Consider the following 15,285-nt stretch of genomic DNA (forward strand, 5'->3'; position numbering starts at 1 on the left):
CTCTGCCCCCTATACGATCAGGCCACTTTTGACATCTTGTTCTCTTCTACTTGAATTGGACAAAGACGTGTTTTGTAAATATCAAGTTTAAAAAAAAAAAAAAAAAGAAAGAAACTAAAATGATAAATCTAATTAAATGTAGCCGTGCCGACCTAGGCATCAGCTTACTTCGCCTGTATAGTATGTAAACGGGTTCTGTTTCGATCGACCCCCAAACTTTAAAACCATTTTCTTGAGATGAGTATAGAAGAGGGTACAGATGGAGCAGAGCTTATTGCTGAGAACGGGTGATGTGGCACAGTCTTGCTCTTTCCCGTTCTGTATATATGAAAGGCCTCTCACAGAGATCGTTGTTATGACGCAATGTGGGGGAAGGCCGTCGCTGATTGGCGGGGAAACGGTGAATGTAGCTGGTGATAGGAATGGGTTTGAAAAGCGTCTGGGTTTTGGAATTGCCGCAGTATTGGCTGTTATCGTGGCCGAGTCAGGGGCTCAGCCCAGAATTACAACATTTGTCCTGGTGTAAAATAACCACTCCCCATCCGTGCTCCCCTATCCTCTTTTTGCCGTAACTCGAATATTAATTCCATGATAAATTTGTTCAGCGTTTATAATCTATTTATAACCTCTCACTGTGTCACATCCAGATTATATAGTTATTTATTTTAGGGTTAAGTTTACTTTTTTTAAATCCCCATCTCCATGTGATTCTTGCCCCAAGGTCACCAGAAGCAGATTGACCCCGATGTCTTCAAGGACTTCTACACTTGCTGGAAAGAGACGGAAACGGAAGCCGAAGAGGTGAATCTGCCGTCTATAGTGGCCAAGAAGCTGGACCAGAACGAGTTTGTGTACAAGTTGTCCAGCTCGGTGAAGACCAACATGGGTGTGGGCAAGATCGCCATGACTCAGAAGCGCCTCTTCCTTCTGCTGGAGGGACGGCAGAGCTACGAGGAAATAGCCATCTTTAGAAACATAGAGGTGAGTGCGGACGTGGGATGCCTGGAAGATGGGAGGGATGACGACGGGAGGATGGGAAGGGATGCCGGGGATGACGACGGGAGGATGGGAGGGGATGACGTTGGGTGGTTCGGAGGGGATGCCGGGGGATGACAACGGAAGGATGGGAGGGGATGCCGGGGGATGACAACGGTAGGGGATGACGACGGGAGGATGGGAGGGAATGCCGGGGGATGATGATGGGAGGGGATGACGACGGGAGGATGGGAGGGGATGACGATGGGTGGATCGGAGGGGATGCCGGGGGATGACAACGGAAGGATGGGAGGGAATGCCGGGGGATGACAGCGGTAGGGGATGAGGATGGGAGGGAATGCCGGGGGATGATGATGGGAGGGGATGACTACGGGAGGATGGGAGGGGATGCCGGGTGATGACAGCGGTAGGGGATGAGGATGGGAGGGAATGCCGGGGGATGATGATGGGAGGGGATGACTACGGGAGGATGGGAGGGGATGCCGGGTGATGACAACAGGAGGATGGGAGGGGATGACGACGGGAGGATGGGAGGGGATGCCGGGGGATGATGACGGGAGGATGGGAGGGGATGCCGGGGGATGATGACGGGAGGATGGGAGGAGATACCGGGGGATGACGACGGGAGGATGGGAGAATGCTGAGAGATGACAATGGGAGGGGATGCCGGGGGATGATGACGGGAGGATGGGAGGGGATGCCGGGGGATGATGACGGGAGGATGGGAGGGGATACAGGGGGATGACGACGGGAGGATGGGAGAATGCTGAGAGATGACAATGGGAGGGGATGCCGGGGGATGATGACGGGAGGATGGGAGGGGATGCCGGGGGATGAGGATGGGAGGGGATACCGGGGGATGACGACGGGAGGATGGGAGAATGCTGAGAGATGACAATGGGAGGGGATGCCGGGGGATGATGACGGGAGGAAGGGAGGGGATGCCGGGGGATGATGACGGGAGGATGGGAGGGGATACCGGGGGATGACGACGGGAGGATGGGAGAATTCTGAGAGATGACAATGGGAGGGGATGCCGGGGGATGATGACGGGAGGTTGGGAGGGGATGCCGGGGGATGATGACGGGAGGATGGGAGGGGATACCGGGGGATGACGACGGGAGGATGGGAGAATGCTGAGAGATGACAATGGGAGGGGATGCCGGGGGATGATGACGGGAGGATGGGAGGGGATGCCGGGGGATGATGACGGGAGGATGGGAGGGGATGCCGGGGGATGATGATGGGAGGGGATGCCGGGTTATGACAACAGGAGGATGGGAGGGGATGCCGGGAGAATGCTGGGGGATGGGGGGGGGGGTTCCCAAATGACACCCCTGTAGCCGGTCTCGTCTCCTGCTGTCTCGCTGGGGCTTTGATTGGCTGCAGTAGATTTCATGACCGCGTATTGCTGGTTTGTGTTAAGTAAAATATGAAAGCGTAATAGAACATTTCTTACATTTTAAACTGCGCTGAAGCAAAATCAACATCGGATGACAATAATTCTGAATGCTGTGATTATATTATGTGATATCTCCCTATAGCCCAGCTGGTGTAACGAGTAAAGTACAGTACTTTCCTAAATACCAAGTCGGTTGACATTCTACTAATTAATTGGTGTAATACATGGTTGGATACACGTCTACGTCAGCTTCCCAACCGAGAGCTGAATTCACAAATTGCAAAAATAAAAGTGTTAGTATCAGCGACGGTATGATGTGCCGATATATCGTAGCGGCTGCACGATATATCGTACATTGGCGCAATTTAACAGTGCACCCTGCATTTACCTGCGTGCTGTCGGCTGCAGGGTCGGCACATCTGCAGTACATCAGATGGGACAGCCGGGAACGCGCAGTCACAGGTACACACTATGCAATGTGGACGATGTATTGTTTCAAACAGCGTCGGGGCGATAGATCGCCTGAGATGTTGTGTAGTGTGTACCCAGCCTAAGAACAATGATCTTTTCTTACCTTTTGAAAACCATCTAACTTTGATTGGTCAGTGCAGTTAGATCGTTCTCAGAACCTGTCCATATGTGCGCCACTTCCGGGAAGTGTAGTGTTTGACCCGTTTGACCTTTCCTGTAGGACGTGAAGATCTCCACCTCCGCCTTCCTGCTCTTAAGGATCCCGACGCTCAGGATAAAAATCTCCTCCAGGAAAGATGTGTTTGAAGCCAACCTGAAAACGGAATGTGAGTTGTGGAACGTCATGATCAAAGAGATGTGGGCTGGAAGGAAGATGGCGGACAGTCACAAGGTGTGTGCTTCGGTCGCGGGTGTAGGCCTCCTGTGGCTCTCTACTTGTGGTGGGACTGCAGGTGGAATCCTGTTCCGCCAAGCAAAGGTTGTCTCACACCTACTGGAGAGCCGCCGGCTGCCCATTACTGACCTATGGGAATTATCTGTATGAAGTAATGTATTGGGACAATCTGAGAGCGGCATTAATGGGAATATTTTTCCCTTCCCGGGATTGGCCGCCATGGGTCATTGGGGGATTTTGGCCTGGCTCCACGTAAAGTTAGCGGCTTTGTACATTGTTTAATACCCCTGTCCCTTATGATACGGAGGAGAAGCGGCTGCGTGTAATTGCCCCAAAGGCCATGTCTGAGGTAATACGTTGGGTGATATCCCACTCATTAGCGGTGTCTCCTCCCTTCTCTGAGTTTTAGTTCATGTACTGCCACGTTCCGTGGTTTGTCCTGCTCCAACCCCCTACTTACTCGCAGTCTTGTCTGTATGTTCTGAGGAGGAGGGGCTAACTTTATTTGCGTATTGTCCCTGCACCTGGAGGCGGGGCCTGAACCCGTGTCCCCTCAGGGGACCTACATAATAAATGAATGTAACGTAAAGTAAGCGGAGCTTGCCGTCCAGCGCGCGGGCCTGTAGCGAGGTTGCTGACGGGCATTTTCCCTTTATATTTTGCAGGACCCTCAGTATGTGCAGGAAGCTCTGACCAACGTCCTGCTCATGAATGCGGTGGTCGGTGCTCTGCAAAACTCAAAGGCCATATACGCTGTCTCCAAACTCTCGCACTTCGACAGGATGAAAGATGAAGGTGAGCGTCTGGTTCCTGGGTGGTGCCGTATATGTAATGCGGCCGCATCCGCTGATCAGAGCTGCCCGCCTGTAATTATCTAATGGCGCTCTGCTGGCCTGGGGCGCGGTCCTCTTCTCGCTGCAATACGTGGCCCCCGGTGATAGGTGATAGGCAGACGCTTGGCGCCATTGTACTGTATGTGCCCGGATTGGAATGGGAAGATGGGAAAGGAACTAAATGGGTATCACGGCTCGTCTGATGCCAGGGCCAGGTTTAGGGCATAATGGAGAGGTCTTTGGGGCCCTAGATGCAAAGGGCCAGGATTCAGACTCTTGCATGCTAATTCACGATACTCAGACATATACACTGAGCCGGTGACTGTGTTTGTTAGAACCTCCCCTTAGCGCTTGTTTCGTGCCTACTGTCCCCTGTTGCTAAATCTGTCACAATTATCGAAGTTCAAAAAAATGTTCAGAATGTGGCCTTTTTTACCTGTTACATTTTTGACGCTTTAAATCCTCCTGCTAAGTCGCCGTCACTGCCAACCCTCCCACAGCAGCATCAAGATATTGTTTCATTGTATGCGCAGTATATACTGTAAGACGGGTGGTGCAGTGACTCGGTCTGCCGTCCAGCTGACTCCTTTCTCCTTGGGAAATCATTTCAGATCAAGGCCAGATTTATCAAGCCTTGGTGAGTGATGAATTGCACGGTGATAAAGTCGTAACTGCCGTGTTACAGGCTGTTGCCCTTATTTATCAATGAGTGATAAATTTCACTGTGAGTGATAAATTGCACCTGCCAATCCGCTCCTAACATGGAATGGAAGGAGCTGATTGGCTGGTGCAATTTATCACTCACAGTGAAACTTATCACTCATTGATAAATAAGGGCATGCATTTGAAAAATGACAGTTAGGAACTGATTGATCGGTACTTTATCACCGTGCAATTTATCACTCTCCAAGGCTTGATAAATCTGGGCCCAACTGTTTTATTCTCACAACAAGAAGAAGCCTCTTACTGGCGCCTAACGCTGTCACCGGGTCCTGAGCTGACGCCTTGTGCTGCGTTACACAGTGTCTTGCCTTCTCTGCTGCAATATTGGGCAGAAAGTAGTTAGCTATACAGTACGTCACCGTGCTATGCACAGAGTTATGTTATAATGACCAGAGAACACAGTGTATAACACAGTAAACGAGAGAGCGCTCTGTAATGTCTCCGCATCATCACTGCGCATTTTACAATGTTGTGGCATGGACGCTAATCCCCACGCGATCTACCTACTACCGTATAGTGCCCATGATGATTCCAAAGACCACTTCCGAGACGCTGAAACACCGGATCAATCCTTCCACCGGGGAAATGGTGGCCCAGTCGGTAGACGTGCTGCTGTATACGCCAGGTGAGGCTCTGCGACCAGGTGTAGGACCGGGGAATGACCAAGCTGTACTCTCTGATGTATATTATATGCTTATTACAAGTCACCAAGGAGACCGCGGGCCGAGTGGTTTTATATATTGCTCAGATGTTTGAGGCTGTATCTAATATCTGTAATAATAGTAGAGGCGGAGTTATATTTATAATGTAACTATAAAACATTATAATTCCTTTTTAAATAATGACATCAGAACTCAGCATTTATACAGATGTTATTTGCGGGACATTATCCGTATAATGTTATATAACACCTACCTTAGATTTCAGCCTCTGTATTAATCCTCATATACTGTATTAGGTCAGCGGTAAGGTTTCCGCAGCTCGTTCCTCCCTGTCTTATATCATTTTAGCTGACGATAGTCCCATACACTGGTTCCTTGTGTCCCTGCCGTTGTCCCTGATGCAATAACCCGCATATGGGGTTCTACAATGACGCCCGCTTATGTTTTTCTCTCTAGGGCAGCTGGATGCGTCAGGAAAGGACGACTCACCTAAGTTATGGTGCGCCCTGGGCGAGGGGAAAGTGGTCGTGTTTAATGCTTCCACCTGGTCCATTCAGCAGCATTGCCTGAAAGTGGGAAACTCTAAACTGGTGAGCGAGGATGGCGCCTTCATTACACAGCGCCGTTCCCTTATCCGTTACCATGTCCGTTATATACAGGACGCTTTATATTACAGCATTAGTTCTTGTTCTGGAAAGAGGCGCTATCGTGACCGTTCCGTTTCCAAAAATCGGTTTGTGGGTCGTTGATTTCATGTTGTAATGTAACACAGTAGAGACTAAATCGTAGTTAGTTAATTGAATCAATTTTCAAAATGGAAGAATTTTTTTTCTTTCTTTAGTTTTATTTAAATTTGGAAAAAAATAACATCAAGAATTGTTCATTATAAAGACATTTTTCCACAAGACCATTTAATACAAAATGTATTACTACCCTTTAATTATCAGAAAGGCTTTCTAAGCGGCAACTACGAAAAATAATTGTTTGTTTTCTCTTTAATGCACAACTACAGTACGAGGTAAATACAGGATTGGTCCAAGTACTGATTACGATTCCTGCACACTTGCAACACAATTCCCAAACGCAAGATTCATTGTCACCAGGGGGCGCTGCCACGTCGCTGGAAGGATTTTGTTGCTAATCCATTCATATTGCAGCAAATTCAATTCTTTGCAGTGTCCCTTTGTACGTCATTGCAAAGCCCAGCTGCGCACCTATCAGCCAATTACGATAGTGCTAAAATCGATAACTGCAAGGGAAAACTTGCAATGCCTTTACAGAACGCCACATCGCATTGATGCCGGGGAATTATATTCCTCCCCGAGATTCCAAGGGAGACCTGTTAGTGATGAGATTCCTGCATTTCACTTTGTTACGGGATACCACACTTAGGACTAGGAAAGGTACTTTCAGGTGTTGCACAGTACAGAACAGTCTTTGTGTCTGCCGAGTGTATCCCCCTGCATTGCAATGGCGTGGCCTAAGTGCGTCATAACTACAGATGCCGCTGACGTTCTGCAGCATGTGAAAGAAACTGATTTATGTTTGGAAACACCCGCAACAAATAGACTAACACAAAAGAGTCGGCCAGCTTATTTATTTATTGCCGGTTATGTGTATATAGCTCCGCACTATTGCTGACGGCGCTGTACAAAGAAGATACAATAGTACACATCAATGCAGCCTAAATTCTCCCGCACACACTTATGAACCCAGCGAGTTGCTGCAGCAACGCTAACACCTTCCAGAGGTTCTGTGGAGGTGGGGAGAGGTCAGATGGAGTGCGCACTCCTAAAATTGGGCCGATGTGACCCTTTCTTGGTGGGGTTATAAATGTATTTGCTTATCTATTTTCCCATACCATGTTTAACTTTTTTTTTTTTTTTCGTTTAAACACCCCAAATAAGATAATGTTATGAGCAAGTTGTGTATAGTACATTTCATGTTTCCTATGTAGCGGTGGGAATTTAGCCCCCACCTCCCCCCTCCTGTCTCTAACATCTGTGCTCCTGTGTAATCTGTGCGACGTGTGTCTCCCTCTAGAGGTGCATGGTGGGAGTGGAGCAGAGTCAGGTGTGGGTTGGATCGAGCGACTTTATCATCTATATCATCAATACGTACAGCTTGTCCTGCAACAAACAGCTGAACGACCACCGGGCAGAGGTCGTGGACATCGTACTGGACGACAGTGACCGTCAGCGGAGGTAAGGCGGTATTCGCCATACAGAAGGCGCAGAGCTTGCCGCACCTTAGATCAATGCGCCATTGTGCACGCTGAATCGGTAACACTTAGTGAATCGTATTCAGATGTCGTTTTTCCGTTTCTCCCATGGCGCCACCTGCAGTATTGTGTACACTAGAACATTACATCAGGTTAAGCTGTGGATTACATATTCTATATGCATGCACAAGGTGCGATCTTGTGTGTTCTAGACGTATCCTATCTGAGCAAATATATTATCTAGTCCGTTACAATCCGTCACATACATTGACTTTATTTGAAATACGTATCAGAAATATATATATATATATATTTCCTGAGAGAACGTGCATATCAGATTTGTGGTCACTTGGGGCAACGCTAGATATGAAATGTCATTACATTTATAGGATTGGGGTTGTGGTTAAATGTCACGTGGCACCCCTTTCTGACCTCCCTAATAACGTGGCACCACATTCACATGACACCAATCAAATGTGGCTATGTACAATGTGGCACCACGTTTATATGATGTCACTGCGGGTGTGGCTGTATATGTATTGGAGCATAGCCATATACGATGTAAGACTACATTTAAATGAGGTAATTGGGGGCGTGACTATACACAATATGGTGCCACATGTATATGATGTCATAGGGGGTGTGGCTGCGGAATAAGTTAAAATGCGTGCACTATACTTCAATTTAACCCCATGTAGTTTACTTTCTTCCAACAATTAGGACATAAAGAACATTTTTAAAATGAGTGAATAAATGTGTTCTCCTTTTGAGGTGAAGTTTTCCCAGTTCTGTGTTTTTGCTTTATGCCACCGCGTTTGTCTGCATGTTGTATAACCTCCGACCCCCGAGCTGTCCCACTGACCCATCTATGTGCCGTAGGATTGCGTACTCCTGCAGCGCGGATGGGATGGTCTTTACCTGGGATGTAAACACCTTGAAGGTCCATCAGCGGTTCCAGCTGCAATATGATGACGTCACATCTATGACCATGCACGGTGACCTCCTGTTCTTCTGTGAGTTCCGCTCGCCCGTCATCTGATGGGGTCCCTACAGCCGTAGCTACAAACCCTGAGGGCCACACTGCTTACTTCCTGCAACTTACCCTATTCCTTTATTATCTTTGCCGAACACGTCATGTTTCTTTCTGTGCTTTTCATCCATGCTTGTATCACCAAGCAGAGTAGTTGTAGTCTCATTGCCATTGACTACGACCTTAAACTGCTTCCTCTGTCCTATGCGCAGAACTGATCTGTGGGGGTCATTCCAAGTTGATCGCTAGCTGCCGTAGTTCGCAGTGCAGCGATCAGGCTAAAAATCTGCATTTCTGCGCATGCGTATGCACCGCAATGCACAGGCGCGTCGTACGGGTACAGTGAGCATCGTGGGTTTGCACAGAGTCTAATGAACATTACAGTCGCGTGGCCGAACGCAGGACGATTGACATGAAGGGGGCGTTTCTGGGTGTCCACTGACCGTTTTCAGGGAGTGCTTAGAAAAACGCAGGCGTGGCAGAAAGAAACGCAGGAGTGGCTGGGCGTTCGCTGGGCGGGTGTGTGACGTCAAAATCCGTCCCTCCGTCGGTAAAATCAACGCACACGAAGAGTAACTACAGGGCTGGTCTTGTTTTGCGCAAAAGGATTTTGCAGGCGCTCGGCTGCACAAGCGTTCGCACTTCTGCAAAGTGAAAATACACTCCCCGGTGGGGGGCGACAATGCGTTTGCACGGCTGCTAAAAACTGCTAGCGAGCGATCAACTCGGAATGAGGGCCCGTGTCCTTTCCAGGGGAAACAAACGTTCAGATCTCTGCTTCATTATATAAACACTGAAAGGTAGAACGATGAGTTTAGTGAATATTGCTGGAGGGTGCAAGCCAATAACTTAATGCCACCTGAAGGTGGAGATTCCGTTAAGTTCATACAGTCAGGTGTAGCTGTTGGAATAAAGTGTCACATTATTAGCCAGTCCGCCTTAAAACGTTACATGAATACGGGATTTACTTTTTCATCTTTGTCTTGAGAGAATTTGAGAACATTTTTTTTTTTTAAATGATCCTGCAGATTTCCCCTGGAGAAACCTTTGCCTGCATTGTATAGTAACGGGCTTTGGACCAGGAAATGTTATGCTATTTATATTCTGTTTTATTTATGTTCTCATTTATATAACAGTATATAGGATGTTACTTATGTTTGCATGACGTAATACGCCTCCATATAATTGTGTACCGTCGGACCCACGAGTTGCCTTTCCAAAATGAAAAACAATGAATTATGTGAAATAATTCTATCTGCTAAAAGTTTCGGTGAAAGCATTATAACACCCTTTCACATTTTTTACGGCCGCTGCACAGAAATTATTTTTGTCTTGTTTAATGGCAGCTGCCGTGTTATTCATAATAGCGGAATAACTATCTACCGGAGGAACAGCGCCACCTAGAGGCCTAGTTATGATGAAAAATACAGTGCTCGTCGGATGCACTGCCGATGTCTGATGCAGCTGCGCAGTTTTATGTTGGTTATTTGACACCGCTGCGTCCGACTCCAGTACAGGACGAGTACAGTATGGTTGACGTCTAAAGAGATTCTCAGACATAGGAGCGACCACGTTTGTGTACAGTGAGGGGAAGCAACCTGGGCAGGTTCTAGTGGCACTTGTAGTTCCACAACACCTGCCACGCATTTGTTAGTGTACAGCTGGTGTTTACAAGACATATACTATATACCGGTCGCTATTGAAATAATTAACCCTTCTATATAGTAATCCTGTCCGTTGTTTTTCTTTTTGTTTTAACCCTTCCCAGGTACGAAAGACCTGGTCCTGCTCTCCAGAAAGAACGGTCAGCAGTGTAGGAAGCTGGAGATTTCCGAGAACCTGTGCAAGATCGGTTCCGCATTTTACTGCATCCAGCTGTTCCCCGAGGTGCCGCATGGGGGGCCGGAATGGGGGGTGTGGGGGGTCTGCAGTCGTCATTTGGTCTTTTGCTGAATGATTTGTTTTCTCTGATGTCTTCCAGAAGGGGCAGCTGTGGGTCTCCTGTAAAGAGGGCAACGAGATCTGTGTCTTTGACCTGAAGGATTTCTCCAGAACCGCTCACAAGGTTCTCCTGCAGGACTGCACGGCCATCACCTGCATGCTGAGAGTCAAGCAACAGGTACCCAGCGGTCTAACCCCACCATCCACCAGGGAGGCCTGCGGCCAGTGTAGCCGCGCACAGGAGGATTGATGTAGAAACTATCTAATCACGTTGCGTTTGTTGTAATCTGTATATGGCGCCACGCAGCTTCCACAGCGCCGAATATAGGAGAAGAACCACACAACAAAACATGCAAAGTACAAGTGGTACAAAGAAGAATACGATACAACATCACAACAATTACAATTTCCCTATTTACAGCTGTCTGCAGCTCCAACTAACAGGCCGAATGCCACAAACTTACAAGTGTACTCACGGCATGGGGAGAAGGATGGTGTGAAAGTAAAATTTAGGACCAGATTTATCAAACTTTGCACGGTGATTAAGTACCAACCAATCAGCTCCTACTGGCATGTTACAGGCTGTGTTTGAAAAATGACAGTTAGGAGCTGATTGGTTGGTGTGTTATCACCGTGCTATTTATCACTCTCTAAGGCTTGATAAATCTGGGCCTTAGTTCCCGAGTTTGCCGATAGGGCAAAATGGCTCCGTATGAGGTAAAACGCCTGAGAAAGTACCAACCTCTGGATAACTAGGGAAACCTATAATCAGGTTTGACTTTTTTAGTTTTCCTCTTTGTAAAAACCGAAATGTGATTTTAGGTCTCCCGGAGTTATCCATCTGTTGTTACCTTTCACGCGTTCTACCTCTTACGGCACCATATCTACCCCTACTGGCAGATATTGGAAGTAAGATTTTTGTGTACGGAACCCTTCTCCCCATGCCGTGGGTGGTATACTTACTATATTTGGTGCCATTCCGCCTATTGGCTAGAGCTGGAGACAGCTATGAATAGGGAAACTATGAAGTCAGTTTGTTTGACCACAAATGATCTAATTGGATGAACACGGCAAATTGTTCCTCGGATGAAATTTTTAATCTAGCACTTTAAATCTATTTATCTTGCCGGAATCACGCCGTCTGGCAAATCGCCAGCAATTACATTTGGCCCGGTGATTTTTCATCTGAAAATACAGGTACGGCAAATGGTACTTCTTGGTACCTATATTATTGAAAACGATACCTCTTGGGACCTTTATACTTGAAATAGTACATATGCCGCCCCGCGTCCATCCATCACACCACCTTAGCCCTAGATCTGAGAGCTGTAAACAGAAGGAATATTTAGTCTGAAAGAAGAGATTAAACATTCAGTAAATGTAATATTCATAGGAGATTGCAGGGTCTAGCGATGGGAACCGAAGTAGCAGAACTGTGGATTCTGTGCATGTGACCCAAACCTGCTCTTCAGCTGCCACAGTCGTCCAATCACAGGCTGCAGGGGTTCGTCTACGAACAGCTCTGTGCAGGGTTGTCAGGAGAAATCTGATTGGATGAGCTGTGTCAGCAAGTCTGGTGGATCATGGGCAGGGTTGTCCCACACCACTCAACCATTTGGCTTTTACAGATTCAGGATGGGCCGTTATGGGGGGATGGTAAAGAATTATTTTTTTAAATGGCACAAAATTCCACTTTAACGAGGTCTCTTGTGGTTTTCTTCTTAGATCTGGGTCGGCAGCAAGGGAATATCGCAGGGTAAATCCAAAGGGAAGATCTACGTCATTGACGCGGAGAAGAAGACTGTGGAGAAGGAGCTGGTTGCACATGTGGATATAGTGAAGTCCCTGTGTTCTGCGGAGGACAGATACGTGCTGAGCGGGTCTGGAGAAGAAGAGGGGAAGGTGGCTATCTGGAAGGTGGAATGATCCAGAGAAGCCGTTGAATTATTTTCTTCTTAATACTTCGGTCAGACGCCATCCTGGTGACCCAGAAGATGTTGCTCCACCTTGGTTCTGGGTGTTGGCCAGAGTGGTCCGTGGCCGGGAACAGACAGGAGTTGTCAGATATAAAAGTCATCCTTTTCGGTTTGAAAAACCAGCGTGTGGCCTAATAGATTACTTCGGACAAATTGTCTTGAAGGGTTCGGAGACCTGGTTCCCGATTCAGAAATATCAGCAGTAACCGTGCCGGAAGTTAGACGGGGAGTCCTCATGGTACATCACCCCAACACGCACTAATGGGGAAAGACTTCAGGGGGAGCCGAATACCACTGAAGAGATGTACCCCTGAGTTGTGGTATCTGTGATGGACGTGGGGCCTATGTGACCGGTTCCTGACTTAATCTACATATTGCGCATTAATTACCTTGTCCTGCTCCACGGACTGTAGGATGCTATATTGTCGCTATGGATTCCACAGTCTGATCACTACAGGGCGCGAGGTCTTTGGTACTGGTTATCTCAGGAGAGAAAAATCAGTGGATGGACAAAGCTGATTATAAATGTAACACTGGGACTTTCCCTGTACAGGGGTATATATAGAGGTACGGTAGCTCGCCATGTTTCCCTGAAAGCGAAGCATCCGGGAAGTCCGTACACCAGTGATGTCACCGGGGGCGTGACCAATTAGCGACACAGTAACCACTGCAACGTATCCGACAGAGAACCGATTGTAGAACATCTAATCGGGAGGACATTTATACAGTAACACCCAGCAGTATTTATAATGTGCTAAGAAGCATTTATTCTGCTATTTATTCACTAATTATCAGCAAACATCTCCACTGCTGTTGTGTCTGCTATCTCTTGGGGGCTTTTTTTTGTTTGTTTAAAATGTTTGGAAAGTTACACTACCGTTACCAGATTTGCACACGTTGACCAGATCATGTTTTTTGGAAGGGGCAAAGCTTAGGTTTTGTCTTTGTCGCTTGTGTCATGTGTTGTTCCGTCTGTCACTTAAGACAATTTTTGTTTGTGGACTTTTTCTTTTAACTACAATTGGGCGACTGGACGGGTCTACGGAAGTGACCGCCCCCCTCTCAGTGGCTTTTATTTATTTTTAAAGTAACATTTTTAGGACCATGAATGGTGACAAATATCCGCATATAATAGCAATTTATTTCTGTACCCCACTGCGAGCTTCAAACATAGTTCATATATTTTCAGTAACTCGATGATTTGCCCGGTTAGTATCAAATTTGCATATACAGTTTTGTTTTGCAAACTATGACCAAATACGATCTGAGACGCAGTCACACACATAAAGTAATGTGTCACGTGAGAAGTCTAGAACACAATGGGCGGTATTCAAATGATCTATCACGCCCAATCTCCTTCTAAAGTTATCACGCAAACCGTGCCCATAGTAATCAGGTTTAGCTGCGTAAAAGGGTTGGGCGCCCTCGCTATCCCGGGGGTAGCGAGCTGAAATGTTTATACCACGCCCGTCAGCAGAAACAGAACGGGTGTGGAAGGGGGTGTAAAGAATTGAATACCGATCATGTCTGTTTGGGGAGGATGGTGTTGAATTTAGTTTGAAAAAATCCAAATATACATGTTAAGTTAGGTCTAAAAAAATGTAAACTGTATGATATAAAACACACGTGTACGTACCCTCATTTACCATTGCTTTTAAGTTTCTCATTTCTATGTTATGGCTCAATTTGGATTCCAAAAAAGTTTTCAATCTCGTTTGCAGTGATGACGTGTTGATGTCTATTTACAAGACTCTTACCTGCCATTGTGTCGGAGCAAAAAGAAAATATTACAGTCCATTTAAACCTTTCCATACATTTTGTACATGTGATTTTTTAAAGAACTTTTAGGTACATACTGTATATACACAACCATTGTGTCTTTCCCCAGTTCCCCCACCAGGTGGCGCTGGAGAAAACGTTAAAGCTTTAAGAATGACTTTACTAAAGTAACCAAAGATTCTAGAAAAATGTAAAAATGTTTGTTATATGTCTAGAAATATGTATTTTTCTCTAATACGCCCCAGTTACGATGGGGAAACGTCTTTTCCAAGTTTTGATAAGTAAGCGCAAACATAATAACATGGTTTGTTATATATAAAGCGTTTACGCACATGTATCATAGACTTAATTTAAGGAAATGTTGTACAGTATACCTTCAGGGTAAATAAATATATGTAAATGATGCTGGATTATTTCTATATAAGGGCAGAAGGCACTCGCGGCACTTTCAGGAGGATAAAGTGTTTTTATAACATGATATATTGGGGGTAATATACATGAGACCCCCGTTTCCATAGGGCGTAAGTCTTGTTTCCTGGTCGGTACTGCGGCAGGAACTGGTCTGGCTACAATGGGGCACCCAGGTAGGTGACTGTAGGTGTTGGACGCTGCTCGATGCATTATACAATTCTGGTCACGATCTGGATCAAGATGGAAAGGCTTGACACACAGGGGTAACTTTCCTAAGGTGGGAGTTTTATAGAACGGGTGATATTGCCAATCAGATTCTACTTAACATTTATCGAGCTGTTTCTAGAAGATAATAAATACACTGCTCAAAAAAATAAAGGGAACACTTAAACAACACAATGTAACTCCAAGTCAATGACACTTCTGTGAAATCAAACTGTCCACTT

At 46.5% G+C, this 15,285-nt stretch overlaps 1 protein-coding gene across 1 annotated transcript in view; it reads left to right on the plus strand.

Moving 5' to 3' along the window:
- The window catches only part of DENND3 (DENN domain containing 3), a 141,706-nt gene extending 126,875 nt beyond the window's left edge, over nucleotides 1-14,831 (plus strand). Inside the window, exons 14-23 of the mRNA XM_063921193.1 lie at nucleotides 722-981; nucleotides 3,090-3,260; nucleotides 3,929-4,058; nucleotides 5,337-5,444; nucleotides 5,938-6,071; nucleotides 7,525-7,685; nucleotides 8,582-8,715; nucleotides 10,501-10,619; nucleotides 10,714-10,851; nucleotides 12,399-14,831. Of these exons, the coding sequence (XP_063777263.1) occupies nucleotides 722-981; nucleotides 3,090-3,260; nucleotides 3,929-4,058; nucleotides 5,337-5,444; nucleotides 5,938-6,071; nucleotides 7,525-7,685; nucleotides 8,582-8,715; nucleotides 10,501-10,619; nucleotides 10,714-10,851; nucleotides 12,399-12,599 (1,556 nt within the window). The 3' untranslated portion in view covers nucleotides 12,600-14,831. The remainder of the gene's footprint in view (nucleotides 1-721; nucleotides 982-3,089; nucleotides 3,261-3,928; nucleotides 4,059-5,336; nucleotides 5,445-5,937; nucleotides 6,072-7,524; nucleotides 7,686-8,581; nucleotides 8,716-10,500; nucleotides 10,620-10,713; nucleotides 10,852-12,398) is intronic.
- The last annotated feature ends 454 nt before the right edge of the window (nucleotides 14,832-15,285 follow it).

Source organism: Pseudophryne corroboree, chromosome 5, assembly GCF_028390025.1.
Source record: "Pseudophryne corroboree isolate aPseCor3 chromosome 5, aPseCor3.hap2, whole genome shotgun sequence".
NCBI lineage: Eukaryota > Metazoa > Chordata > Amphibia > Anura > Myobatrachidae > Pseudophryne > Pseudophryne corroboree.